General features: G+C 45.7%; 2 protein-coding genes across 6 annotated transcripts in view; one reads left to right on the forward strand and one right to left on the reverse strand.

Moving 5' to 3' along the window:
- The first annotated feature begins 510 nt into the window (after positions 1 to 510).
- On the forward strand, positions 511 to 13,512 carry IDH3G (isocitrate dehydrogenase (NAD(+)) 3 non-catalytic subunit gamma). Of its 3 annotated transcripts, XM_061614188.1 has the most exons (14): positions 513 to 646; positions 3,219 to 3,260; positions 4,222 to 4,233; positions 5,602 to 5,699; positions 5,874 to 5,986; positions 6,300 to 6,360; positions 7,805 to 7,937; positions 8,965 to 9,098; positions 9,414 to 9,516; positions 10,074 to 10,220; positions 11,322 to 11,416; positions 11,782 to 11,842; positions 12,864 to 12,959; positions 13,311 to 13,512. In XM_061614188.1, exons 1-14 carry the CDS (start codon positions 578 to 580, stop codon positions 13,311 to 13,313), a joined length of 1,167 nt encoding a protein of 388 aa, XP_061470172.1. In that variant the 5' UTR covers positions 513 to 577; the 3' UTR covers positions 13,314 to 13,512. The 3 variants fall into 3 exon arrangements, with proteins under 3 accessions (XP_061470174.1, XP_061470172.1, XP_061470173.1); XM_061614189.1 differs by lacking the exon at positions 4,222 to 4,233; XM_061614190.1 differs by lacking the exons at positions 4,222 to 4,233; positions 11,322 to 11,416 and having other exon boundaries at positions 511 to 646.
- A 2,314-nt stretch (positions 13,513 to 15,826) lies between these two features.
- SRPK3 (SRSF protein kinase 3) overlaps positions 15,827 to 26,081 on the reverse strand; it is a 37,308-nt gene continuing 27,053 nt past the window's right edge. For all 3 annotated transcript variants that reach the window (XM_061614182.1, XM_061614183.1, XM_061614184.1), the window contains 3 exons: positions 19,846 to 19,915; positions 19,050 to 19,142; positions 15,827 to 17,658 (listed from right to left, as the gene is read on the reverse strand). In XM_061614182.1, coding sequence (XP_061470166.1) covers positions 17,474 to 17,658; positions 19,050 to 19,142; positions 19,846 to 19,915 — 348 coding nt within the window. In that variant the 3' untranslated portion in view covers positions 15,827 to 17,473. The remainder of the gene's footprint in view (positions 17,659 to 19,049; positions 19,143 to 19,845; positions 19,916 to 26,081) is intronic.

Raw genomic sequence — 26,081 nt, forward strand, 5'->3', positions numbered from 1 at the left:
GATGGATTGATTCCATAAAGGAAGCCAACAGACCTAAACTTACAAGATCTGAACAAGGTGGTTCATGACAGATGCTCTTGGAGGTCACTGATTCATAGGGTCGCCATAAGTCGAAATCGACTTGAAGGCACATAACAAACTTGCTACTCTTATTAAGAACGCATTACAATTATCGTTGAATTCAATTGAAATCATAAGCAAATAAAAATAATATTAAGAAGACCAAAAACCCTGTTAGGTAATAGTAGCATCTATTACGGCTCTGATTCTCTTATGCATTACGATCTACTGAATGAGCTAATAAAATGGCCGCAGCGACTTATGGTCGCTGAGTAAGAAGCAGCACCGGTGCGCGTGCTTCGAATTCCGTCTCTGGGTAGAAGAAATGTCCATTGTGACATAACTCGGATCTCAGAATCATTCCACCCCCATTTCAAAGATGGAGGAAAAAGATTGAAGCAACTTTAATGCGCATGCACTTCTTTCAATCTCTCGCGGGATTTGATTACAAGTCTCGCGGAATCTAGATAGGATTTCTTTAATTCCACTTCCAGAGCCACCCTTAGTAGATTCAAGGATGGCAGCTCCGGTGGTTTTGAACACCAGCAGGCAACTGTGGAGGCCGACCTTCTTGGCACCTCGTTCGGTAAGAGAATGATTAACTGCGGTTGTGATATTGGCCGTGTGGGAGGTGAAGGGAAACCGGTGCTACATTGCTTTGCTCCCTCGGGTGGGGGGGTAAACCGTTGTGGTGTGTCTGATTGGTAAGAAAACAAATGATAGGTGGGAGAAAAAGAGAACGGTGCTTTCGTATTGGCTCGGCGTCTTGGCGGGGGCGTTTTTGGAAAGGCTCTTTAATGGGCCGTCACTTCCCTGAAGGGTGGGAGTAGTTGTGTTACAGATCGTTTTGATTGGACGCTAGATTAAGGGGCTGGTTTAAGAAGGGCTGAAGGTGGGCGGTGTATTCTCATAGCCATTTGGCACTACAGTTATCCTTTGAGTTCTTCTTTCGCCTTGCAATAGTCACCTGACCCAATGAAATTAAGCAGGCGAACGTTGTCTTGCTACTTTATTTTTCTCTGTGCCAGCTTTCCCCAATCTGGTGTTCTCTTGATGGTTTGGATAACAACTCCTATTAGCCCCAGTCAGCGTGGTCAGTGGGTGGGGATTATGAGAGCCGTAGTCCAAAGCAGCTGGAGTGCACCAGGCTAGGGAAGGCTGCTGTGTGCTACTAAAAGCACTGAAGAATGGCTAGTGGAACAAGAAAAGGATAGCCCTGTTTGGCACATACTAGTTAATTTTTTACCATCATAATAATTAGTCTGGAGTAGCTGCCATCTATTGCTTTCATACTTGCTTATCTAATTGCCATGGCATGGAACAGAGGGATGGAGATCCATCCTTCTGCTATCAGTTGACCACTCTGATGATTGTGTGCTTACAAAATGTGAAGTGTCCATGTAAATGAAGTGTGGAGTTCTATGCTGTGTGCTTGTGGCCACCCTTTGTGGGGTTTATATACCGATGGAGGTGTGCTGTGATTGGGTGCTGACATACACAATGTCCTATTCTTTGTCATGATGGGGTGGTTGTTGATATGAGGGTGCTAGTTTTAATCCCCTTTCCCGGTTCCCTGAAGTCAAGAGGAGGGAAAATTTTGGTCCCAAGTCTGGGGCTGATGTAAAGTTGTGCTATAAATGTGGATGTAGCTGTAGACTGGAGGAGTATAGGATACACTGTAAATATGTTCCTCCCCTGTGCTGGCCAGGCCCTGCCTACAAATCAGCCCTTTTTCAGCTGTTCTACTGACATAATCTTTGTTAGCAGAATAGCTCTCCTGGTGTGTTTTTTATGAAACTCGTATGTATCTGGCATTCTGGCAATGTAGTGGAACTTCTGCAGATTCTTACTGCCCCTCCACCAGTTGATCTTAAGTCCAGGATGCACCCTTAAGTGTGATGAATGCTATTCTATGATTCTTTGTTTAATTAGATATTTGAACAAAGCTTGTAACTGTTGAGGTGCACTCTGGGTTTCCTAAAACAAAACATGAAGAACTATTTGATAGACATTTACATTTGCATAGCATTATTTATTGTTCAAAAGGTTTTGAATTTCATTCAAAACACTGAATTAGCTTCCTATTTAAAATAATGGAAAATGGAAATGGACTGCCTTCAAGTCGATTCTGACTTATGGTGACCCTATGATTAGGGTTTTCATGGTAAGTGGTATTCAGAGGGGGTTTACCATTGCCTCCCTCTGAGGCTAAGAGTTAGTGACTGGCCCAAGATCACCCAGTGAGCTTCATGGCTGTGTGGGGATTCGAACCCTGGTCTCCCAGGTCATAGTCCAACACCTTAACCACTACACCACACTGGCTCTCTTTAAAATAATAATCATTAAATCATAGGATCGTAGAGTTGGAAGGGGTCTATTAGGCCATCGAGTCCAACCCCCTTCTCAATGCAGGAATCCAAATTAAAGCATACCCAAGAGATGGCTGTCCAGCTGCCTCTTCAAGCCTCCAATGTATAATATAATAATAATAATATAAGTATAATAATTATAATTTGCACACGTTTAGCACAGTTCAACCAAACGAATGCTTTAAATCAGGGATGGGAAACCTTTTTCAGCCCAAGGGCCAGATTCCCTCATGGGTAGCCTTCTGGGGGGCCACATGCCAAAGGAGCAGGGGCTGAGCAAAAGTGAGCAGAGCAATGGACGTGGTTCTTACCTTTTTGTACAGTTGGCTGTGTTTTAGCCACCCACGTGCACAGATACTTCTCCATCCTTCATCCAAACAGGCATTATCACAGGTCAAGAGCACATTCCAGCCAGACGAAAGCACTCAGGGAGGGATGGAGCGGAGCTGGTAAAGGGTGTGACTTGGAAAGAGTCCCAAGAGTTGGACAGAGAGGCCCAGGTGGCCACATTCCACCCTCGGGCCTCACATTCCCAGCCCCTACTTTAAATACTTGACTGATATTTGATAGACCAATACTGTACTTTTTTGACAGGTCAAATGTCCGTCTCTAACTTCTAGCAGAGGGAAAACGCAAAGTCTCATTCAAACCTAGAATTTCCTTGGAGTCAAGCAGGATGCCTGTGGTCTGTTTAGTTTAGGTCTCATTCTCATAGTGTAAGAATCAATTATTTTTGGATCCCCAAAATCTCTTTGCAGAGCCTATCCTGTTTTTATCTCTTCCTCATAGGTGCAGGTTCTAACAGATGACAGTCGCAGGAACATGGCCTCGGTTTGTATAGCTTCTGCTGCCTTTCATCCCAGAGTGATGCTCTGGGAGGCACTCATGTTCTCTTGTATATTATTTCCCCACCCCACCCCACGTGCAGTTCATTAACTGCTGTCAGTGGACAGACTGGGGATGTAAATCTCATGCCACATAGTTCCCTAAACCAGGTGTGGGAAATATTTGCCCTTCCATATGTTGCTGAACTACAGCTCCTATCAGCCCAGCAAGCATGATCCAGTGGTCAAGGTTGACGGGAGTTGTAGTTCAGCAGCATATAGAGGGCCAAAGGTTCCCCACACCTGCCATAAATAGTATGGTTTTCCTGATGTTGAATGTGAACCTGTTCTGTCTTCTCTTTGCTGATCACGCACCCGAGTAGTTGGGATGAAATCTAGTAGACAAAATTTTAAAACAAAATGTTGCAATCTAAGACTGTTTTTCTTCATTGAGGAACAAGGTTGCTATGGCAGAGGCCATTTTAACAATCTCACTCATGTCTTTTCTCTGTCAAATTTTAATTATAATTTTGACCTATCTACCTGTGCATGGAAATTATGAGGAATAAAAAAAATCAATTGTGAATTTTCAGAGGGCACTACAGTACCTTTTGGGCCCCTGGAAGTCCTCCCCAGAGCTCTTTGGGTTTGCACTGTACACAATGCACTCTGGCTGATCTTGATGAAGCTTGGAATTACGATTTTTGTTTTAAACTGGAAGTGGGAAGCCCCAGGAATCTTGGTTATTCTAGCATGCAGGAAGCCAATCCCTATAATTTACAGTCCGACAATGGCCTGCTATGAGGACATGAGAGACTGTAAAGCACCTTGTTGATGAAAAGACTAGATAAATAGTCCTGGTGTCCTTTTGTTTAAGACTGCATTTTTGTTATGCTGCTGCTTGTGAAACTCGTGTTGTCTTTTTCTTTCCCTTGTCCCTGATATCTGTTCTGACGCATCGCCTAAAGCAACAGACTATTGTAAGTAGTTTTCCTTCTCTCTCGGTGTTAAAATTGGAGTTATAACCAATGAGTAACTATTCCAGGTATCAAGTACTCAACAGGCTGCAAAAGTCCCATGCTGGATGGTAATTGGCAAAGGATGGTTGCTAAGACTGATACTACTAAGCAAGAATATATGGACCACTGGTCCTGAGTAGTTCTTTGGCCTCCTCTGATGTCCCCCAAATTGGAGAGAATGAGCTTAAATATTTCTTCAGTTTGGTTTCAGAAATCTTCTGTATTGATAAGGTAGGGTTGGGAATACTGGTGACTGCATTTATTTACCACTGAAAACCAGAGGTCATGGTGGCTAAAAAGCAAAAGCAAGCTAATGGAGGATAACTTGACCATCATAAGTGGTGTTTGAATGTGGTGTAGCAAGCTAAAAGGATGATGGGTGGAATGTAGTAGTTCAGTGACAAAGCACACACTTTACATGTAGACGGCCCAGGCTTGATCCCTGGCATCTCCAGGTAGGGCTGGGAAAATATCCTGTATGAAACTGTGGAGAGCTGCTGCCAGTCTGTGTAGACAATACTGGCCAAATGGACCAGGGGTCTGACTCAGCATTAAGGCACCTTCCAGGTTGGATTTGTAGGTTCTGTTCTTGACTTGGTGAGAATGGGGTGGTCTACTGGTTAGAGCAGAGCAGCTGATGCTACTTGGCTGGGATCTAGGACTCTTGGGGGTTTATTTAAGGTATATAAATGCCTTAAATAAATTAATGAAATTTGGAGACATGGTAGCTCCTATAGAGCAGATCAACCCTGCCAAATTTCAGGTGGGTAGCTCTGGATTTTGTGCTAACCACCTATAAAGTTTGCTTTCTCCAAAAAATATTTTAAAAACATAGAATTTAGACTGTTTTTAAGCTGCTCTGAGGAGCTCTGGGGATCTTCAGTAGCTTGTGAGGGGTTCCTTAAAGGGAAGATCATTAATGGTGAACATGCTTATTTGCCTGACACCACCAGTTTTTCCATGCACTGTGTAGCCATAGGGAAGTGCTGGGCCTGTTCTAGAATGTTCCCCTAATTAGCATGGCTAACAGTGAGGCCCAGTAGACCTGACCAAGCAATCTATGTGAACTGCATGGGAGGCCTAGAACATGCCCCAGAACCCTCTGCAATATGGAGAGGGTGGCATTTCATGGCAGACTCTTAGGGGATCCACTGCATACAAGTCAATCTGGGCAGAGTTCCTTGGAGGCTTGTCTGAAAGGCACTAGCCTAGACGATCATGGCAGGGATGTGTGGTGAACTCTTGGGAAGGAGTGTGGCTTAGCTGAGAGGCGTATGAATAGCTGGATTTTGTTCTCACCTGCCTGCATTCACATCTCTTTCTCTGTAGCCTCCACCAGCCAAATATGGAGGACGCCATACCGTGACAATGATCCCTGGAGATGGGATTGGGCCAGAGCTTATGCTACATGTCAAGGAACTTTTCAGGTACAAATTTCCCTCTACCTTTTCCTCCCCCTTTCCAGAACTGTGCATGGAACCCAGAAAGCCACCCTCTGAGCACCCCTCTGTACAACTGTGCCAACAGGCCCCTTTCCCCTCCCAAAGCCACAGCTGGAATTTGCCACAACTGCCCTCAGCCTTCTCTTCTCTTTGCTCCAGGCATGCCTGTGTGCCCGTGGACTTTGAGGAAGTCCTGGTGAGCTCTGAGGCATCTGAAGAGGACATGAAGAATGCTCTCATGGCCATCCGGCGCAACCGTGTGGCCCTCAAAGGTAAAAGTGATCCTGTTCTCTTTTCACAGCATGTATAGTAGTGCGAACGGGGTGGATCATCTGCTAAAGGGAAATGGAAAGGATGGGAATGCCCATGTCCTCTGTATCATTTGCTAATTGCAGGGGGCAGCTGGAAAGGGCTGTTATGCTGATTTTTTTCTTTGTCCACATTTGTCCCTAACCCATCAGGAAGAAGGGCAAGGGTGGTTAGTACAGCTACGATTATTGGACTGCCCCATCTCGACATTTCATGTTTGCCAGTGCCAGGGAATGGGTCCCTTTATTAACCGGTTCTCTTTTCCTTGCTTTATAGGAAACATTGAGACAAACCATAACCTGCCGCCTTCCCACAAATCCAGGAACAACATACTTCGGTGAGTTGAGAGAGAGGCCTAGTTCAGTTGCCAGACAAAGCCTGGAGTTGGGAGTGTGGGTTAAACCAGGCCTACACTGTTTGTGGCCCTCGCAACACAGCCCATCAGCCATAAATGGTGGTGGAGCAGTAGCTCAATTAACAGTCTCTCTCTCTCTCTCGGCTGCCTGGGACCCACAGGTAACAATGCATGACTGTTAGGGTGTACTTGACTTAGTGGGTCACACGTTGTGCAGACTGAGGTAAAGCTCAAGTGTGAATGGTGGGCTGGAACTGAGGGGTAGGGTCACAACCTGGTTACTGTAGGCTGTTTTCCTCCTCGTGTACTTTTGTCTCTCTTAAGGCCAGGTACCTGATGCTATCTGTTCTTCTCTCCCCACTTCCTTGATTTGTGGATTTGCAGGATTGTGGACAATGCTGTCCTTTGTACTGCATCATCTGTTCTTACCAGCATCCTGGTCTGCCAACAGGTGACAGGCCAACATAGTGACTCTTGCAGTGGTAACAGCACAACTGCAGTTTAGTTGCTGTGCAAGTCACATGTTGGATGTTGTGTGAACTGTAAAGTGGGCCTTTCTAGGAGGCACCCTAGGGAGGATTCTAATGCTCTCTCTGGCTTCTTAAAGTTTCTAGTACTGTACATGTAGTGATGCAGTACGTGGTACCTTAAGGACCTCTGCATGCTTTTATTTTTTTAAAGGCAGAGTAATACTTGAGAGTGTGGGCTATATTTGATGAGGTCTCTGGAGCCAGACTGGGGCTGGACTGCCTCCACAGTTTGGTTGATACACCAGGACCTTAAACAGCTCTTTACCTGTCTTTGCCAGATGCTGTTCCTGGTCTCTGTCTACAGCTAACAATTTCCATACATTTCCCACTCAAGCCTTTGCTTTTTAAATTTTTTTATAAATCTAGATTCTTTAAAACAAACAAACCCCACTAGATCTTGGACATGAAATAAAGTAGGTAAATCAAGCAAATATATACCAGCGTCTTAATTTGTGTATTGCTTACCATGTCACCATAAGGAGATAACATCACTATAGTGTGCACTGCAATATATATATGCATGTATGCAACTCCACCCTCTGTGCCTTAGTGTGGTTTTGCTTCTAGTCTGTTGAGTTGGGGGGGCAGACATTGACAAAGCACTGGGGAGGGAGGCAGGAGCATGCGTACTGGCTGGGCCTGAGCCTGTGTCACAGCCAGGCTCAGCAGCCCAACTCCAATCCAGGCGTGACACAGAATCCTGCTTACCGTGACATGGGTTGGTCACCCATAGCATTTGAGATTTATCTCTATTAGCGGCATGATGTTCTTTTAAAGTCAATTGGCAACACTGGGGAGAAGGTGGGTTGGGAGAGCAGGGATGATTGCTTTCTGAAGTGACTTGGGAACAGAGTCTGTGCTGTGTGACCTTGGCCTTTCTTTTTCTGCCTCCACAGCACGAGTCTGGATCTCTTTGCTAACCTCATCCATTGCAAGAGTCTTCCAGGAGTTGCAACCAGGCACCATGATGTTGACATCCTCATCGTCCGGGAGAACACGGAGGGGGAATACAGCAGCCTGGAGCATGAGGTGCTAATAAGCAGCGGCAACCACTTTTGCCCTTGTTATTTCTCCCCAGTATCTCTCCTCTGCATATTGGCCTCAACCCCATTTACACGAGGGCAATGCTGTTTCCCATCTGGGTGGGCTTTTGGGATTTGCAAGTACCTTCTATGGCACACCTGCTCTCTGCTTGTGGGATATTATGATTGAGTAATGAGAGGTCAGGATGGGTGGATGGTCTTGCTGTACAGCAAGGTGTTGAACTAAATGGCCTTTTAGTGAGGTGTCAAAGTAAGATTTTATTATAGTGGTCGACAGCTGGCAGTCCTGGGGTTCAGTCTGGCTCTTGGCATATCTTTCAATTTCAAGGAGCCTCCCAGTTATTGCCTACCTTCAAGAGATTTCTCCGAAACAAGAGACTGGCAAATGGCTCTTTAACCCCTTCCTCCTCACCGGAACCAAGCACAGAGTCTTTGGCAGAGTTGTCCCCTGAAAGATGCACCTTTAATTTTCATTTTGGTGCAAGAACTAAAGTGTGTCAAGGCATGGGTGGGGAACCTGTACTCCCCCCCCCCCCACACACAAATATATTGTTGGACTACAACTCTCATCATCCCTGACCATTGGCCCAAGCTGGTTGGGGCTGATAGGGGTTGTAGTCCAACATCTGGAAGGCTACAGTTTCTCCACCCCAGGTGTAAGGGAATGGCTCTGCAAAACCGTTTGTTTTTTGTGCATGCTGGCTCTGTGTGTGTGAGAGAGCCATTTGCTTTGTCTCATATGGGTGTGATACAAGCAGGCAGAGCCTGTTCCTCTTACTCAGTTAAATTACATGGGCCCCATTTAAAAATAGTTTCTGACCAGTGTTCTATGATATATCAGAGGGGAAAACCACAAGTAGAAAGTTGGGTTCCTAAAAAGGGAATCCCTCCAAGCTGGGGATTGCAGTGCCCTTTCCCATGAGGCACCATTTCACTCCCGGCTCCCATGTTCTCCTTGTCACTGGGGTGGAGGTAGAACCCAGGGATGTTGATGATGCCCACTCCCCCAACAGAGTGTCTCTGGTGTAGTAGAGAGCCTGAAGATCATCACAAAGGCTAAGTCGCTGCGCATTGCCGAATATGCCTTCAAGTTGGCAGAAGAAGCTGGCCGCAAGAAGGTGACAGCCGTCCACAAGGCCAACATCATGTAGGTCGGGGAGATGTGGGGCTGTGTTGTGTGTGTGGCAAGGGGAGTGTGAGTACTATGGCTCTGTGGTGGCAAGTGTGCCACAACCTGTGCCCAGTAGGAGATGTACTGCTCATGCTCACCACTGTGCCTTGGGGCTTTATTCCTAGGGTGGCTATCAAGTCAGGGAGCAGGCAGCAGTGCTGGCTTACCTCTGGTCAGTGCCAGAGACCTTTCTGCTCCTGTCCAAGAGTATCACACACTCTTGCTGCCTCTACCGCTTGTGATGCCTTTGCTGCAGATCTGGCTGATGTGTCCCGTTTTCCTCCCATGTAGGAAGCTGGGTGATGGTCTCTTCCTACAGTGCTGCAAAGAGGTGGCAGCTGGCTACCCCAACATATCCTTCGATAGCATGATCGTTGACAACACCACCATGCAGGTACTCTGATGTTGGTCTGGTTTCATGTCCAAGTGCAGTTCCAGATGCAGGACTTCTGAGACTCCTGTGCAAATAATTCAAAGCTTAATGTTCTTAATTCCTTTTGGCAGTGCTGCGCAGCGCTCTCTGAAGTCCCACTCTGAAGGGGACTTAAATTTCCTCATTACAGTAATTTTTCCCAAAGCCACACTGCCACCTGCCACCCAGTGTTTTGTGCCCACAAGCATCACTTTGGTTTTTTAAAGAATACCTACAATGGTAAGGATTAGAAATTTTCAAGTTTATTATGATCAAAGCAATGGTTGTAAAGAAATCATTCCTCAGGTTTTGCTTTGGATGGAAAAACAAAATTGTCTTAAGAATTTGTATAATAATGTAACCTCCTGATTTTTAAATTTTATTCAGAGAAATTGTTTACATCAGGAGTGCCTTTATGCATCCTTTTAGGTAGACCTGTAACCACGTGCCCATTCTGTCGTGACTGGGGTGGGTGGGGATGTGGTGGTGGAAAATTGTGACTAACACCTTTCCACTCGCTGCTTTCTCCAATTTCCTAGCTGGTGTCCCGTCCACAGCAGTTCGATGTCATGGTTATGCCTAACCTCTATGGCAACATTGTCAACAATGTCTGTGCTGGATTGGTTGGGGGCCCGGGCCTGGTGCCAGGTGCTAATTATGGGCGTGACTACGCTGTTTTTGAAACGGTGAGGCATATAAGACATTTGAGTTTATTTGAGAGGGTGGTGGAAGTCAGAGTTTGGTAAAATGGGGGTTGTGATGAGGTAGCATTGGAAACAAGAATGCATACCTACTGGTTGAACTGTCCTGTTTTTCCTTCTTCTTATGACCTGGTGCAGATATAACATTTGGGGTCTTCTTCATTGTCTTCAAGACAGCTGTGGGGAACCATTGGCCCTCCAGATGTTGCTGAACTACAACTCCATCCCTGGCCATTGGCCATGCTGGCTGGGTTCCTTACAGCTGCTTTAAAGAGATTGTGAACAGGTCACAAGGCCACATACTCCCACCCTGGACCAGGTTTTTCTCACCTGTCTTAACTGTGTCCGAGTGCTACATTGGCACCAAAATTGAGCATAGTTATGGCTTAACCAAGATTTGATACCAATGGTATGTGTTAGAGAGGTTTTGAAACTCACGATTTTCCAATATCCTTCTGTGTTGTGTGCAGTCGCAGAAGGCCATAGGGAGCAGGCTGCTTATGCCACTTGCTGCCTCCATGCGAGGAGCTGCTGCTGGTTGGTTATACGGCACAATTGTCATATAGGACTGCCTTTTTACTAGTGCTATATAGATGCCCCAAGGAACTTGGAAATGCCATGGGGATGAGAGAGGCTTGACAACGGAGGGCAAGATTACATAAAATAGGGATAGCAGTGTAAAAATGCAGGTGCCCAGAACAGGCTGTCGTAACTTGACATTTCAGCAATTGAACACGTTGGAATTTGGTTTGTCCTCTCATGGATGTGGCCGATTGGATGTGGGACCTGGCTGCCGCCTCTTCATCCCTCTAATCGGCACCAGCAGCTGCTCAACTGAGTGAGGAAAGATTCTCAAGTTGGCCACTATGACTTCCAGCTGGGCCTGAGTCCCAGCATCTCTCCATTAAAGAAACTGAGAGAGCTGGAAGAGACCAGAATACACCAACAAAAAAACAGCCATTTGGGTCTCCACCTCTCCCTTCTTCTAAGTTGGCCCGTTTTCATTTGGGAAAACCTCTTGCTCCTCTTGTCATATAGTCCACCCTTTTCATGTCTCACCTTTCTGTCTTCTTCTCCTCTTTCCAGGCCACGCGTAATACTGGCAAGAGTATTGCTGGCAAGAACATTGCCAACCCCACAGCCATGCTGCTTGCCAGCTGCATGATGCTGGACCACCTCAAGTATGTGTTCAAGCCTCCCTTCCTACCCCAGCAGCCGCTGCCTAATACAGCTCTCAAACTATGAGAGCTAATGTGGTATAGTGGGTGAGACTAGGGGACCTGGGTACAAATCTTTGCTTGGTCACTTATTGGGAGACACTAGGTGGAAGGATGGTGACTGGCCCAATGCACTTCACAGGGTTGTTCTGAGGATAAAATGTGGGAGCCACACATGCTGCTCTGAGCATCTTGGAGAAAGTGTAGGCCAAAAATGGAATGTTTGCCCCAGTGGTAGCCTCTGCCACTGTAATGGGTGTGTGTGTGAGAGAAAAGAGACTGGATTTGTGCTGCTGTTCCTCACCCCTTGGATCTATCATTCATTACAGACTGCACAGCTATGCATCTGTTATCCGCAAAGCAGTCCTGGCCTCCATGGATCAAGCAGAAGTGAGTAGCTCTCCTCCTCCTGCTGGGCCTATGGCAAATCAAGAAATTGGGGAATACATGGGTGCTCAGCTGTGGTCAGTGGGTGTCTTCCTTAGGTCTTTGCAGAGGTCTTAAAATCCATCACCAAATATCTCAAATTGATTTCTTGTTCTGGAAAGATGCAAGCTTTAATGATTCCTAAAGCAACAATGATCAATGCAACCATTGGCAACAAACTACTAAAAAGTCTCTCTGAATTCACCTAAGACAAAACAAAGATGACTGAGCAGGTACTGGTCCACATGCTCTGCTGATGGATGAGAGTACATGCCTATTCATCTATAAGGTAACTAAGGGACTTGTAGAGAACTGAATAATGAATTGGCTTCTGCCTCTGTCAGTTGGTATGGAGGGGTATAATGTAGTTAATGGTATTGTTCTGAGGGAGTTGGGCCGAGTCATCAGTCTCTTCAGTTGGTCAAGAGCCACAAGTATTGGAGAGTATGCAGTCGTATATATGTGGTATGGGTGTATGTATGTACTACTTGTAGGCTTTCCACAGGCATCTGGTTGGCCACTGAGAGGATGCTGGACTAGATGGGTCATTGGCCTATTCCAGCAGGGCTCCTCTTATGTGAAGCAGCAGCTTAGGCTTTACTCAGCAACTGACTGTCCTTGCACTTTGGGTAGATAGCCCCATCCATGCTACAAACTTATGTTGGTTTTCTAGTTTTTTCTTTTGTGGATTTTATGAGAATTTTTAACTTGGTGAGATCTTTAGCAAACCCACTCCTTTGGGAACTGTAGTTCTGTGTTTCCCTAGAACAAGGGAATGACTATAGTGCAGATACACCAATTGTACTAGTGGGTCACAACAATATCTGCAAATACATGGTAAAAAATTGAGAATTGGGTACCTTTGGACTAATGGTAGATCCTGGCTCCTAAAAAGAAAGACTGCTATTCAGCTAAACTGAAGCCTGTGGATGGGTAATTGTCAGTGAGGGTGGCTTAGAATAGCCTGGTTTTTTTTTTCCCCCAGACCCACACACCAGATATTGGGGGCCAGGGTACAACCTCAGCAGCTGTTCAGTCCATCCTGAAACAGATCAGAAATGCTAACCCGAACCTGGCACAGGTAAGCTGGACAGGAAGGTAACAGTTTGCAGCCCTCAGAAGGGGGTTGGAGGGTTGCAGCAGCAGCAGACAAGGGAGAAGGGATTGGATGCAAGACGGAAGGCGGCAGGGGTATGATGGTGGCAGCAGAATTTAGGATTTAGTTCTGCCTCCTGTCCCCAGCTGTGTGAACAGGAAGGGAGGTTCTCACAGTCCTGCAACTGGAGCTAAGACCAGTTTGAAATTTCTTGTCCTGCCTTAGCGTCTTCCCTTCTGAAATGGGATTTTTAAAGCAATATTAGACAGAATGAGACATAATTCTGAGTAGCTTTTGCTAAAGACCATGCAATTGTTTTACCTTTCTTTTTTTTAGTAAGCAACATCCTGAAGCCCAGCTGCAACTGAAACAACCCCCCCGTCTCTATAAAAGAGGCCAGAGCAACTCTGTTGTCTGTGACTGGAACAGACTCTCCCATTCTAAACTATCCAAGCACAAACTCCCGTCTTCTGTACATAGTAAGAGGACAATTCATTCTCACCTCCTTAAAGGAAATAAATGGAAATGTGAATTCTTATTGTGTGTCTCCCTCTCTCTCTCTTTTAGGGTGACTGGTAAAAATGTGGGTAAATAGATTAGTGGTTTAGTAAGAAGAGTGGGTGAAGCAGAGGTTTGGGACTAGGACGCCTGATTTTCAACTTAGGGAAGGAATCCTAGTGACTTATATGAAAGGCACTTATATGAAAGGCACCTAAGGACTGGATAAGACAGCAGCCAAATGCAAGGGCCACAACTACCTAGTTTGCGAAGGGGCTGGCTGCTTCTAGTACCACAACCAACCACTGCAAATGAGATTCCAAGGTTGTGTCAATTTCTCCCTTTTTTTTAATAAGGTACTTCTCAAAAGACACTGATTTTTCTGCAGCTACAGCTATAGTCTTTTGTCCAATAAACGACAGAAAGGCACACTTAAATATTCAATAGATTTTGTGAATGTCTGTCAATGAGACTGGTGCTGCAGTTTTTTGAACAAAGAAAACCTTTGCCATTTTTTTTCTCAGAAAAGCTGAATTCTGCAACCTGCAGAATTTGTGCTTCTGCTAGCAGTGAGGAGCATCAAAAAGCTCCAGGGCACTAAAGCAATGCTTACAGACTTCAAAGCATTACCCATATATATAGGCTTCATGCGCACTCGTTGAGAAAGGGAGATTTACTGAAAGCAGTCTGCTACAGGTACATGTTTTGGCTCATCCAGGTCCTGCTGGGCCGTCTAAATGCAGCTGCATTTGGAATACTGTGTACAGTTCTGGTTGCCTCCCCTCAAAAAGATATTGTAGAGTTGGAAAAGGTTCAGAGAAGGGCAACCAGAATGATCCAGGGGATGGAGCGACTTTTCCATGAAGAAAGCATTTCTTTGCAGCGTATAATGCGTACAAGTACTTTGCTCCCATAGGAGGCAGTGATGTCAGCCAACTTAGATGGCTTTACAAGAGGCTTAGACAAATTCATGGAGGATAAGGCCACCAATGGTTACTAATCATGAAGGCTATGCTCTACCTCCAAGGTCAGAAGTGGTACGCTTCTGAATACCAGTTGCTGGAAACAGCAGGAGAGGCATGCTCTTTTGTTCAGGTCCCACTTGTGAGCATCCCATGGCCATCTGTTTGGCCACTATGAGAACAGAATGGTGGCCTAGATGAGCTATTAGCCTGATCCAGCAGGCTCGTCTTGTGTTCTTAGATGTGTCTCGGAATATGAATGACAGGAGTGGGGAACTTCAAACTCACGGGCTAAATGCAGCCTGCCAAGCATCTCTATCTGGTCCTCAGGACTTTCCACAGGCCGTGTCTCTTTCCAAGTGGTTCCTTTTGCCCTAGGTTGCATTGTATACCAGCTCTGCTCCATGCCCTCCTGGAGTGCTTTTGCTTGGCTGGAAGGTGTCCCTGAGATGTAATAGAGCCTCTTGTGTGCCTGGATGTAGAGAGATGTGTATGTAGAAACCATTGCTTTTTACACAGGTGGAATGTACCCTACGGTATACAAGGAAACATCTGTAGCTATGTCCACTCTTGCCTTTGACTACATTCGCCACTGCCATCCTGGCCCCTGGACAGTTATCCATGAGGCAGTGTGGCTCTTGGGCTGAGAAAGGGTCCCCACCATTGCTGTATGGGGACATTTATTCCTGTTTATATAGCAGGACCTTTGTTTTTGCTTTTAAATGAGAGGCTGATAATTTTCAAGCAGTTGCATTCAGACATTTCATTGTACTTCTGTGGCATTGCGAAATTTACACAGCCCTGGTCTTAATCCATGGCACTGCACTGGCAAGAGAGCGACTTCATAAGAAGTATAAGCACTTCCTACCTCAGAGGGAGAGTATGAAATTCCTAACCTTTCCCTTTGCAGGAAGTAAGAACCTGATCCTGGAGAGGTTCTCCTCTACTGCCATTTCCTAAACCCCACTTTGCCCTTAGAAAGCAGTAGGAGGCAGAGGCTATTGCAAACGTTTTAATGAAAAGTCTTGAATTCAATGCCTGTAACAGCATGGGAGGGAGGGGTCAACTCACCCACACATCCAAACACACTCCCCCACATGGGCCACACCCCAAGCAAGGGCATGATTTTTCTAAAAGAAATTGCAGTGCAAGGAAACAACATTGTCTCACTCTCTCTTATGCCAAGCTCTCTGGCACCACAACTTTGGTTTAAATACACTCCTCTTGGATAGCACTGCAGCTAGATTTCTCCCGTACCCAAGAGGCTCTCCCCCACCTCTCCACTACTATAGTGAGAGATGCAAGAGCCAACCACAACTGATTTCTAGTGCCATATCCCTGGGATAGGCACAAGGACCTAGGACTTTGGGTTTAAGCCTGGCTTCATGCACCTTTTGCTCTCTTCTGTGTCTTTTTTTTTTTTTTGCTCTGGTTGATGGTTACTCTTTTTCTAAGATCAAAGTATTGGGGGGGAAATGCTACAGAAGCACTCGCTCTGTTCAATCCTTCATCACAAACCGTAGATAAGCTCCTTCCTAAAGGCACAAAGTAGCTTGAACTGAGCCAAGCATTTTGGAGCAGCTCTCCTCTCTGCTCTAAAAATAAAATAAAAACTGATCACAGGTAGCAAAAGCATCAAGAAACTTAAGTGGAGGAGAGGGAAGGGGGGCTTTAGTAGCAGCTCGAGAGATGGCAACATTTCCAGCTACATCCAAACATTCACCAGGGAGAAAAAGATGGTGGGTAATCACACATGTACACACACACTCACTTTCTGACCTAGCTTTTTTTCCAGGTACAGCAGGAGTTGAAATGCGGTATGCAAATACTTAGAACGTGAGGATTAATGGGATTGCCAGCCATCTCAAAAACAGGGGCAAAGACCGGAGTGATAAAGGAAACTGAGGCAAAATAGGACTAAAAGGAAATCAGAAATGGGAACAAGAGACTTTACACCATATAATACATTCCTGCTATTGAAAATGTCTGTTATAGACTATCCCTTCACAACGATGAGGGCTAGAAACTTGTTCAGTTTTTTTTTTTAAGTTTGAGATTCCTAGAATATCAAATTATGAGTAACTACTTGCAACTCAGCCCCTTGCTAAAGTAAAACATGCATGTTAAGGACTGTGGCATAATCTATGGTCTATGCATCCAGACAGCAGGGAACAGGATTCACAACACGCTCCTGGGGTGGCGGAGGAGCACCAATGTATCAGGGCCTGCTTATTTAACTATTAACCACAATTCTGCAGAATACTGCCAGCAAATGTCTGCTAGTTACAGATACGTCAGGTGCTGATTGGCAGCTGGGAAAAGGATCTCCTCCCTCTCCGCTTGGCTACCTATACATTTCCCCTGCTTTCTCCATCGGCTACCGTCTCTTGTCCCCTCCAAATAGCGCCAGGACCTGTAATACCTGTGCCATCTCCAGCAAGACAGTATACTCGCACAAAGAGCTGTCATTTCCAGCGTTCTTGTTTGAACATTCAAGCACATCTTCCTAATCACCATCCACACTTTACTCACAGATTTAGCCTGTCCCATACTCGCACATCCACATGCTGGGAGCTTCACATACACTCTTTTGCCCACTAAGGTTAGGAACAGCAGGAATCCTTTTCCTTCTGCCTCAAGGGGTGGGGGGACCTGCAAGGAATCCCATGGCTAATTTAAAAAATCACACAGCGTCGGTCAAGGGTACATGGGAAAGATGGCCACTGGCAACTCCAAAAAGGTGAACTCTAGGAAAAGAGTTAGTGAGGGATCATAGGAATCCTCTGGCTGTGCTTCAGAAACAGCCAGAAGGTGATACCTGGGGCTTGGGGTTCTAGTTCAGCATTACAACCCCCATCTCCCCAATGTAATCAGCCAGAGAGAACAGCCTCTTGCCTCCAATCCTGGAATGCCCTCCGCTAATGGGGAGGAACCAGCACGAGACAAAGCCTTCCCCACCCCAGTGACGGAACCAGCCTCTTGCTGGGGAATCTGTGGGGGCAAGAAGTCCCCTTGCTTCAGCAGCTGGTCTGTCTGGCCTTAGGAGTTCAGCCACGGGTGCTCCAGGCACTGGGCGGCTGTGGCACGGTCTTCTGGGATGTATTCCATCATGGGCAAGAGGAAGTCTGTGAACTGGGTTGCTTGCTCAAGGGGCCACTCGTATTTTTCCACCAGGACCTCATACAGGCCCCAATGCTTCAGGTTCTTAATGTGGCGCAGCTCCCCTGGGGAAGAAAAAGGAAACAAAAGAGAAGGTTGAAGAGGCCCTGTCTAGGGCTGTGGGTACTTTGCAATGAAAAAAACCAAAAATAAGATTCTGCCTGCAACCTATATAAATTCAGCAAATGTGCATGACATCTCTTATTTTGCAAGCTTTATTCTGGTTTTTGTTAGGAAAAAGGTTACACAGGGCCCCCAAACCCCACCCTTTGAGAACCGGGCATTATATTCAGGAGCCACTTTTTGTTCTTATGTGCCTCCAAGTCGACTGTGACTTATGGCGACCCTATGAATCAGCGACCTCCAAGAGCATCTGTCATGAACCACCCGGTTCAGATCTTGTAAGTTCAGGTCTGTGGCTTCCTTTATGGAATCAATCCATCTCTTGTTTGGCCTTCCTCTTTTTCTACTGTTTTTCCCAGCATTATTATCTTTTCTAACGAATCAGGTCTTCTCATGATGTGTCCAAGTATGATAACCTCAGTTTCATCATGTTAGCTTCTAGTGATAGTTCTGGTTTAATTTGTTCTGACACCCAATTATTTGTCTTTTTCGCAGTTCACGGTATCCACAAAACTCTCCTCCAACACCACATTTCAAATGAGTTGATTTTTCTCTAATTATCCGCTTTCTTCACTGTCCAACTTTCACATCCATACCTAGAGATCAGGAATACCATGGTCTGAATGATCCTGGCTTTGGTGTTCAGTAATTTTTGCATTTGAGGATCTTTTCTAGTTCTCTCACAGCTGCCCTCCCCAGTCCTAGCCGTTTTCTGATTTCTTGACTATTGTCTCCATTTTGGTTAATGACTGTGCCGAGGTATTGATAATCCTTATTGTAAAGTTACATAAATCTTCTGTTGTCATTACTTTAGTCTTTTTGACGTTCAGCTGTAGTCCTGCTTTTGTGCTTTCCTCTTTCACTTTCATCAGGATTCTAAATATGATACCCAATACTGTATTTGTGTTGCTTCTATGTTCCTGAGATGACAGCATGGAGCCCCATTCCAGGCCAGCCTCTAGTTCAAAAGTTAGACATACTAGATGGTAAACATTCCCTACCATACCAAAAGTTCAGAACACACAAGCATTTGCCCTGAAAGGAGATGCAATGTGGCATGTGACAATCATACACCAAATCTCTTCTTGCATGAGCCCCATGCAGTCTCACCCAAAACCTGGGTTTGCTGGCCAGAATCTCAGCTGGCCAAGCAGCTTCATTCCTCTAGTGTTCACCACCACACAGTTCCTTCCCTTTCTTGTTAATTTCTCTTACATGCACAGTTCCTCAGTTTTCACGGCCCTCACAGACAGGCTTTGACCATGATACATACACATGCGTTGGGGGAGCATCTCCTCTAAACTACACAGAAATGCTGCACTCCCTTTCTTACCTCTCCGGTTGAAGTACTCGCGGGAATAGCGCCCTGAAAGAGCAAAGTGCGGAGGGATATCACCTAGTAACTCAACAATATGGGCAATATGATCTGAAAGAGGGAAAAGAGAAAATATGAGGGCCACAGGGCTTACTATGGAAAGAGTCTTCCTTGAGCAGCAGAGCCATGGCCCTGTGCTTCATGGCTCAGTGGCAGAGCATCTGCTTTGCATGCAAAAGGGCCCAGGTTTAATCCCCGGCATCTTCAGGTAGGGATTAGAGAGAATCGTGTCTGAAATCTGGGACAGCTGCTGCCAGTCAGTGTAGACCAGCCTTTCCCAACCAGTGTGCCTCCAGATGTTGTTGAACCACAACTCCCATCTTCCCTGACCATTGGCAATGCTGGCTGAGGCTGATGGGAGTTGTGGTCCAACAACATCTGGAGGCACCCTGGTTGGGAAAGGCTGGTGTAGACAATACTGAATTAGATGGACCAATGGTCCGATTTGATACAGTACAAGGCAGCCTCCTATGTTCCTAAACTTAGCATGTCTCAGCTACTGTGCCTCACTGCCATCATTTAATTTCACAGGCAGGTTTGCAGGGATGTTGCAGAAAATGCCCAGCAGCTCCAGTTTCCTACAGTAGGTCCCTGTCTGTCCACTCATTGCACCCCTCCAGTGTTCCAGTATGCCCTTTGTGAAAGTGTCACATCACCAATGTCCCCAGATTAAAAAAAAAAAAAAATCAAGCCCAGCTAGCTAGCCAGGCCTCATACACACCACCATCTGGCTCAACCAGCTAGAGTTCTATACCTTCATCCCTGGTATAGTCCTCGCCTGAGTGCGGTTCAAAGAGGTAATCACCAGTAGCCAGCTCAAACGCCTGTCAAAGAAAGAAGAGAGAATAATTGTAAGCAGGCCTACATTCCCTCAAGCGGATAATCACATCTACAGAGTTAAGAGATCTCTCCTCTTCTCCATGGCCCATCGTAATTTTTCAGATCAGCTAAATGTAAGGACCCCCTCTAGGATGCACACCTTAACATGGTGAGGGGGTTTGAGTGTGTTGAAGAAGCTGAGAGCAATGCCGTCAGGAGTCTAGTCCAAGAGGTTAAACTCCTAGCAGGGGCACCCAAGGCGAAATGGTCAAAGCTGAGACACCAGACTAAGATGCATCCAGACTCAGAGGAAAGCAATGGTACACCACTTCTGAGTACCTTTTACCATGAAAACCCTATGAAAAGAGTATCCAAAATGCAACACGCCATAGTGCTGGAAGATGAGACCCCCAGGTCAGAAGGCACTCAGTGAGCTACTGGGGAAGAACAATGGATAAGTACGAGTAGTGCTGTGACTAATGACGCAGCTGGGTCAAAGCAGAAAGGAAGCCCAGAGGCTGATGCGCACAGATGCGAGAGGAGAGTCTGGAGTTATTTAATGTACACAATAGGAACATGGAATGTGAGAAGCATGAACCAGAGAAAGTTAGAAATTGTCAAGAAAGAAATAGAATGTATCAATATTACAATACTTGGCGCGAGTGAATTAAAATATCAGGCAACTACAAAGTATTTTTTGCAGGAAATGAGAAATTAAGACATGGAATTGCTCTAATAGTGTCGTATCCAGGTTGGGACTCAAAGCGGGGGGGCAAGGCCTAAACCATCTGGCTGAATATCTCTTACCACGAAAACCCTGTGAACAGAGTATCCAAAATGCAATACGAGATAGTGCTGGAAGATGAGACCCCCAGGTCAGAAGGCACTCACCGAGCTACTGGGGAAGAATAAAGGTCAAGTACGAGTAGCGCTGTGACTAATGACGCAGCTGGGTCAAAGCCGAAAGGAAGCCCAGAGGCTGATGCACACAGATTCCAAAGCAGAGTCCGGAGTTGTACGACGCACACAATAGGAACATGGAATGTGAGAAGCATGAACCGGGGAAAGTTAGATATTGTCAAGCAAGAAATGGAACGCATCAACATTACAATACTTGGTGTGAGCAAACTAAAATGGATGGGAATGGGACATTTCCAATCAGGCAACTACAAAATATTTTATGCAGGAAATGAGAAATTAAGAAGAAATGGGGTTGCTTTAATAGTGAGAAGTGATGTAGCAAGAGCAATTAGGAGCTACAATGCAAGGTCTGAGTGAGTGATATCAATGAGATTAAATGGGAAACCTATCAACATAACCATCATCCAAGTTTATGCTCCGACAGCAAACGCAGAAGAAGAGGAATTGGAGAGATTTTATGCAGAAGTACAGGAAGAAATTGATCACACACCAAAACAAGATGTGCTGATAATCATGGGGGACTGGAATGCAAAAGTAGGGAACAGAGAAGAATTAGGAATTGTGGGGAAATGGGGCTTAGGAGACAGAAACAAAGCAGGAGAAAGATTTATTGAATTCTGTGAAGCCAATAATTTGTTTCTTGCGAACACATTTTTTGAGCAACAGAAAAGACGACTGTACACGTGGACATCACCATATGGTCAATATAGGAATCAAATTGATTACATAATTGGTAGCGGAAGATGGAGAAGTTCCATACTTTCTGCAAAAACAAGACCAGGAGCAGACTGCGGTACAGATCATGAACTGGTCGTATCAAAAATCAGAGTAAAGCTAAAGAAGAACAACAAAGCAATCATAATGCCAAAATACAATTTAAATAATATCCCAGAAGCATATAAAGATCAAATAAGAAACAGGTTTGAGGCCTTAAATTTAGTTGACAGAGAACCAGAAGAACTATGGAATGAAGTCAGAGATTTTATCAGGGAAGAATGCAAAAAAACAATACCTCTAGCTAAAAAGAGAGAAAGACCCCAATGGATGACTGAAGAAACTCTTCAAATGGTTAAAGAGAGAAGGAAAGCAAAAGCGAAAGGAGATAGTTTGTTGGTTGCCCTATCAGCCAGCTCTCAGGCCTCCGGAAGCTGCTGCATGATCGGTGCATAATAAGATCTCCCTCATTCACGATTTAATTGTGGATGAGGCAGCCGATCTGGCATGTATAACCGAGACCTGGGTGAGTGAGCAGGGAGGAGTCAGTCTCTCCCAGCTATGTCCACCCGGGTACCTGGTCCAGCATCAGGGTAGACCTGAGGGTCGGGGAGGGGGGGGGTTGCTGTGGTCTATAGGAGCTCCATCTTCCTCTGCAGGCACCCTGTCCATGTGGCTACTGGTCTGGAGTGTTTGCACCTTATGTTGGGTCAGCAGGACAGACTGGGGATTCTGTTGGTGTACCATCCACCCCGCTGCCCCCAACAGACTCCCTAGCTGAGCTGATGGAGGTGGTCTCGGGTGTACTGTTGAGATCCCCCAGACTGTTGGTTCTGGGGGATGTCAACATCCATGCCGAGGCCACCTTATCCCGGGCGGCTCAGGATTTCATGGTCTCCTTGACAACCATGGGACTGTCCCAATATGCCATTGGCCCAACACATACTCTAGATTTGGTTTTTGCATCTGGACATGGAGTTGGTGATCTGAACGTGGGGGGCCTTACATCAGTCCCTCTGTCATGGACAGATCACTGCTTGCTGAAGTTTAGACTTACAGCCGCTTTTCCCCTCTGCAAGGGTGGGGGACCTATTAAGTTGGTCCGCCCCCAGAGACTAATGGATCCGGATGGTTTCCAAAGGGCTCTGGGGAGTTTTCTGGCTGATAGGGCTGGTGCTCCTGTCGAAACCCTGGTTGAACTGTGGAATACAGAAATGACCCGGGCGGTTGACATGATTGCTCCTGAGCGCCCTCTCCTGTGTAGAGCTCGTATGGCTCCATGGTATACCCCAGAGCTGAGAGCGATGAAACAATATAGGAGACGGCTTGAGTGCAGATGGAGGCGAACTCCTAGTGGATGCAATTATACACTGGTAAGTGCCTATGGTAAGCTGTATTTAGGGGCAGCAAGGGCAGCAAAAAAACAATCGCTCTGAAAGTAACTGATTACTTTACTTTTCCTCCAAAGTAATCACTACAATTACATTTCAGTTACTTAAAAAAAAGCCTACAAGGTGCTAGCCTTGGCTGCTGCCTAAAACAACATTAAAAATAAACAAACACATACAGAGTTAATATACAGAGGTAGTAGAGGCAGTAGTGAGACCACTCCTGAAGAGGCCCTCCCTGGACCCAGAAAATCGTAATAACTATAGGCGGGTAACAAATGTTCCATTCCTGGGCAAGGTCCTTTGTCAGGAGAGAGACAGGGGGAGTGTAACTCTGCTGATTCTCCTTGGTCTCTCAGCGGCTTTCAATACCATCGACTATGGTATCCTTCTGAGAAGACGGGCTGAGTTGGGAGTGGGAGGTACTGCATTGCGGTGGTTCCACTCCTACTTGGCAGGTCGCCTCCAGAAGGTGGTGCTTGGGGAACATTACTCGGCACCCTGGACTCTCCAGTATGGGGTTCCGCAGGGGTCAGTTCTGTCCCCCATGCTGTTCAACATCTACATGAAACCATTGGGTGTGGTCATCCAGAGCTTTGGAGTGCGTTGCCATCAGTATGCTGATGACACGCAGCTCTATTTCTCCTTTTCATCTTCTTCAGGTGAGGCTGTCAATATGCTGAACTGGTGCCTGGCTGCAACAATGGACTGGATGAGGGCTAATAAACTGAGGCTCAATCCAGACAAGACTGAGATGCTGCTAGTGGGTGGTTCTTCTGACTGGATGGTGGATGTCCAACCTGTTCTGGATGGGGTTGCACTCCCCCTGAAGGAGCAGGTTCGTAGCTTGGGGGTTCTCCTAGAACCATCTCTGTCACTTGAGGCTCAGGTAGCCTCGGTGGCACGGAGTGCCTTCTACCAACTTCGGTTGGTGGCCCAACTACATCCCTATCTGGACAGGGATAACCTGGCTTCAGTTGTCCATGCTCTGGTAACCTCCAAATTAGATTACTGCAATGCACTCTACATGGGGCTGCCTTTGAAGACGGTTTGGAAACTGCAGCTTGTGCAAAATGCAGCGGCCAGATTGGTAACAGGGACCAGACGGTCCGAACATATAAAACCGATTCTGGCCCACTTGCATTGGCTGCCTGTATGTTTCTGAGCTTGATTCAAGGTGCTGGTTTTGACCTATAAAGCCTTACATGGCTTGGGACCACAATACCTGATGGAACGCCTCTCCCGATACAAACCCACCCGTACACTACGTTCAACATCAAAGGCCCTCCTCTGGGTGCCTACTCCAAGGGAAGCTCGGAGGATGGCAACAAGGGAGAGGGCCTTCTCAGTGGTGGCCCCCAAATTATGGAATGATCTCTCTGGCGCCAACACTGTTATCTTTTTGGCGCCAGGTCAAGACTTTCCTCTTCTCCCAGGCATTTTAGCATGTGTTTTAAATTGTTTTTATATTGTTTTAAATTTTAAAATTGTGTTTTAAATTGTTTTTAAAATATGTGCTTTAAATTGTATATTCGTTTTAATGTTTTTGATTGCTGTAAACCGCCAAGAGAGCTTCGGCTATGGGGCAGTATACAAGTGCAATAAATAAATAAATAAATAGAAACACAGTCAGAACCCTAAATGCAACAATACAGCGACTAGTACGTAGGGACAAAGAGAACTATTACAATAGTTACTGTATAGAAATAGAAGAGGACAACAAAAAGGGTAGAACAAGAGCCCTGTTCCAAAAGATTAGAGAAATGAAAGGGAAATTTAAACCAAGAGTAGGGATCAACAGGGGAACACACTGAATGACCGAGATGAAATAAAAGGAAGATGGAAGCAATACACTGAAGAACTCTATAAAAGAGATGACAGGATGACAGATTCATTCACGGAGGAACCATATGATGAAGAACCAGAAATTTTAGAATGCGAGGTGAAAGCTGCTCTTAAAATTCTTGGAAGAAACAAATCACCAGGAATAGATGGCAAATAGAGTTGCTACAAGGTACTGAGACTGAATCAGTCCAAATTTTGACTAAAATCCGTGGCACAGAGTGGTAAGCGGTGGTAACGCAGCAGAAGCTCTGCTCACGGCCGGAGTTCGATTCCAACGGAAGGAGGAAGTCGAATCTCCGGTAAAAGGGGTCGAGGTCCACTCAGCCTTCCATCCATCCATGGTCGGTAAAATGAGTACCCGGCATATGCTGGGGGGTAAAGAAAGGTCGGGGAAGGAACTGGCAATCCTACCCCATATATACGGTCTGCCTAGTAAACGTCGCAAGACGTCACCCTAAGAGTCGGAAACGACTCGCACTATAAGTGCAGGGACACCTTTACCTTTAAACAATGGCCCACAGACTGGAAGTGTTCCATATACATCCCAATTCCAAAGAAAGGGGATCCCAGGGAATGCAGTAATTATGGAACTATTGCCTTAATATCCCATGCAAGTAAAGTAATGCTCAAGATTCTATAACAAAGGCTCTTGCCACATATGGAGCGAGAAATGCCAGACGTCCAAGGTGGATTTAGAAAGGGAAGAGGCACCAGAGATCATATTGCAAACATACGTTGGATAATGGAACGGAGCAAGGAATTTCAGAAGAAGATCACCCTGGGCTTTATAGATTACAGCAAAGCCTGTGTAGATCATGGAGATCATGCTTTAAAAGAAATGGGGGTGCCACAGCATCTGATTGTCCTGATGCGCAACCTATACTCTGCACAAGAGGCTACTGTAAGGACAGAATATGGAGAAACCGATTGGTTCCCCATCGGAAAGGGTGTGAGACAGGGGTGTATTTTATCACCCTATTTATTTAATCTATACGCAGAACATATCATACGGAAAGCAGGATTGGACCTAGAAGAAGGAGGTATGAAAACTGGAGGGAGAAATATCAATAATTTAAGATATGCAGACGATACCATACTACTAGCAGAAACCAGTAATGATTTCAAATGAATGTTGATGCAAGTTAAAGAGGAAAGCACAAAAGCAGGACTGCAGCTGAACGTCAAAAAGACTAAAGTCATGACAACAGAAGATTTATGCAACTTTACAGTTGACAATGAGAGCACATTGAACTTGTCATATCAATACCTCAGCACAGTCATTAACCAAAATGGAGACAATAGT

The sequence above is a fragment of the Rhineura floridana genome, chromosome 3 (genome assembly GCF_030035675.1).
Source record: "Rhineura floridana isolate rRhiFlo1 chromosome 3, rRhiFlo1.hap2, whole genome shotgun sequence".
Lineage (NCBI taxonomy): Eukaryota > Metazoa > Chordata > Lepidosauria > Squamata > Rhineuridae > Rhineura > Rhineura floridana.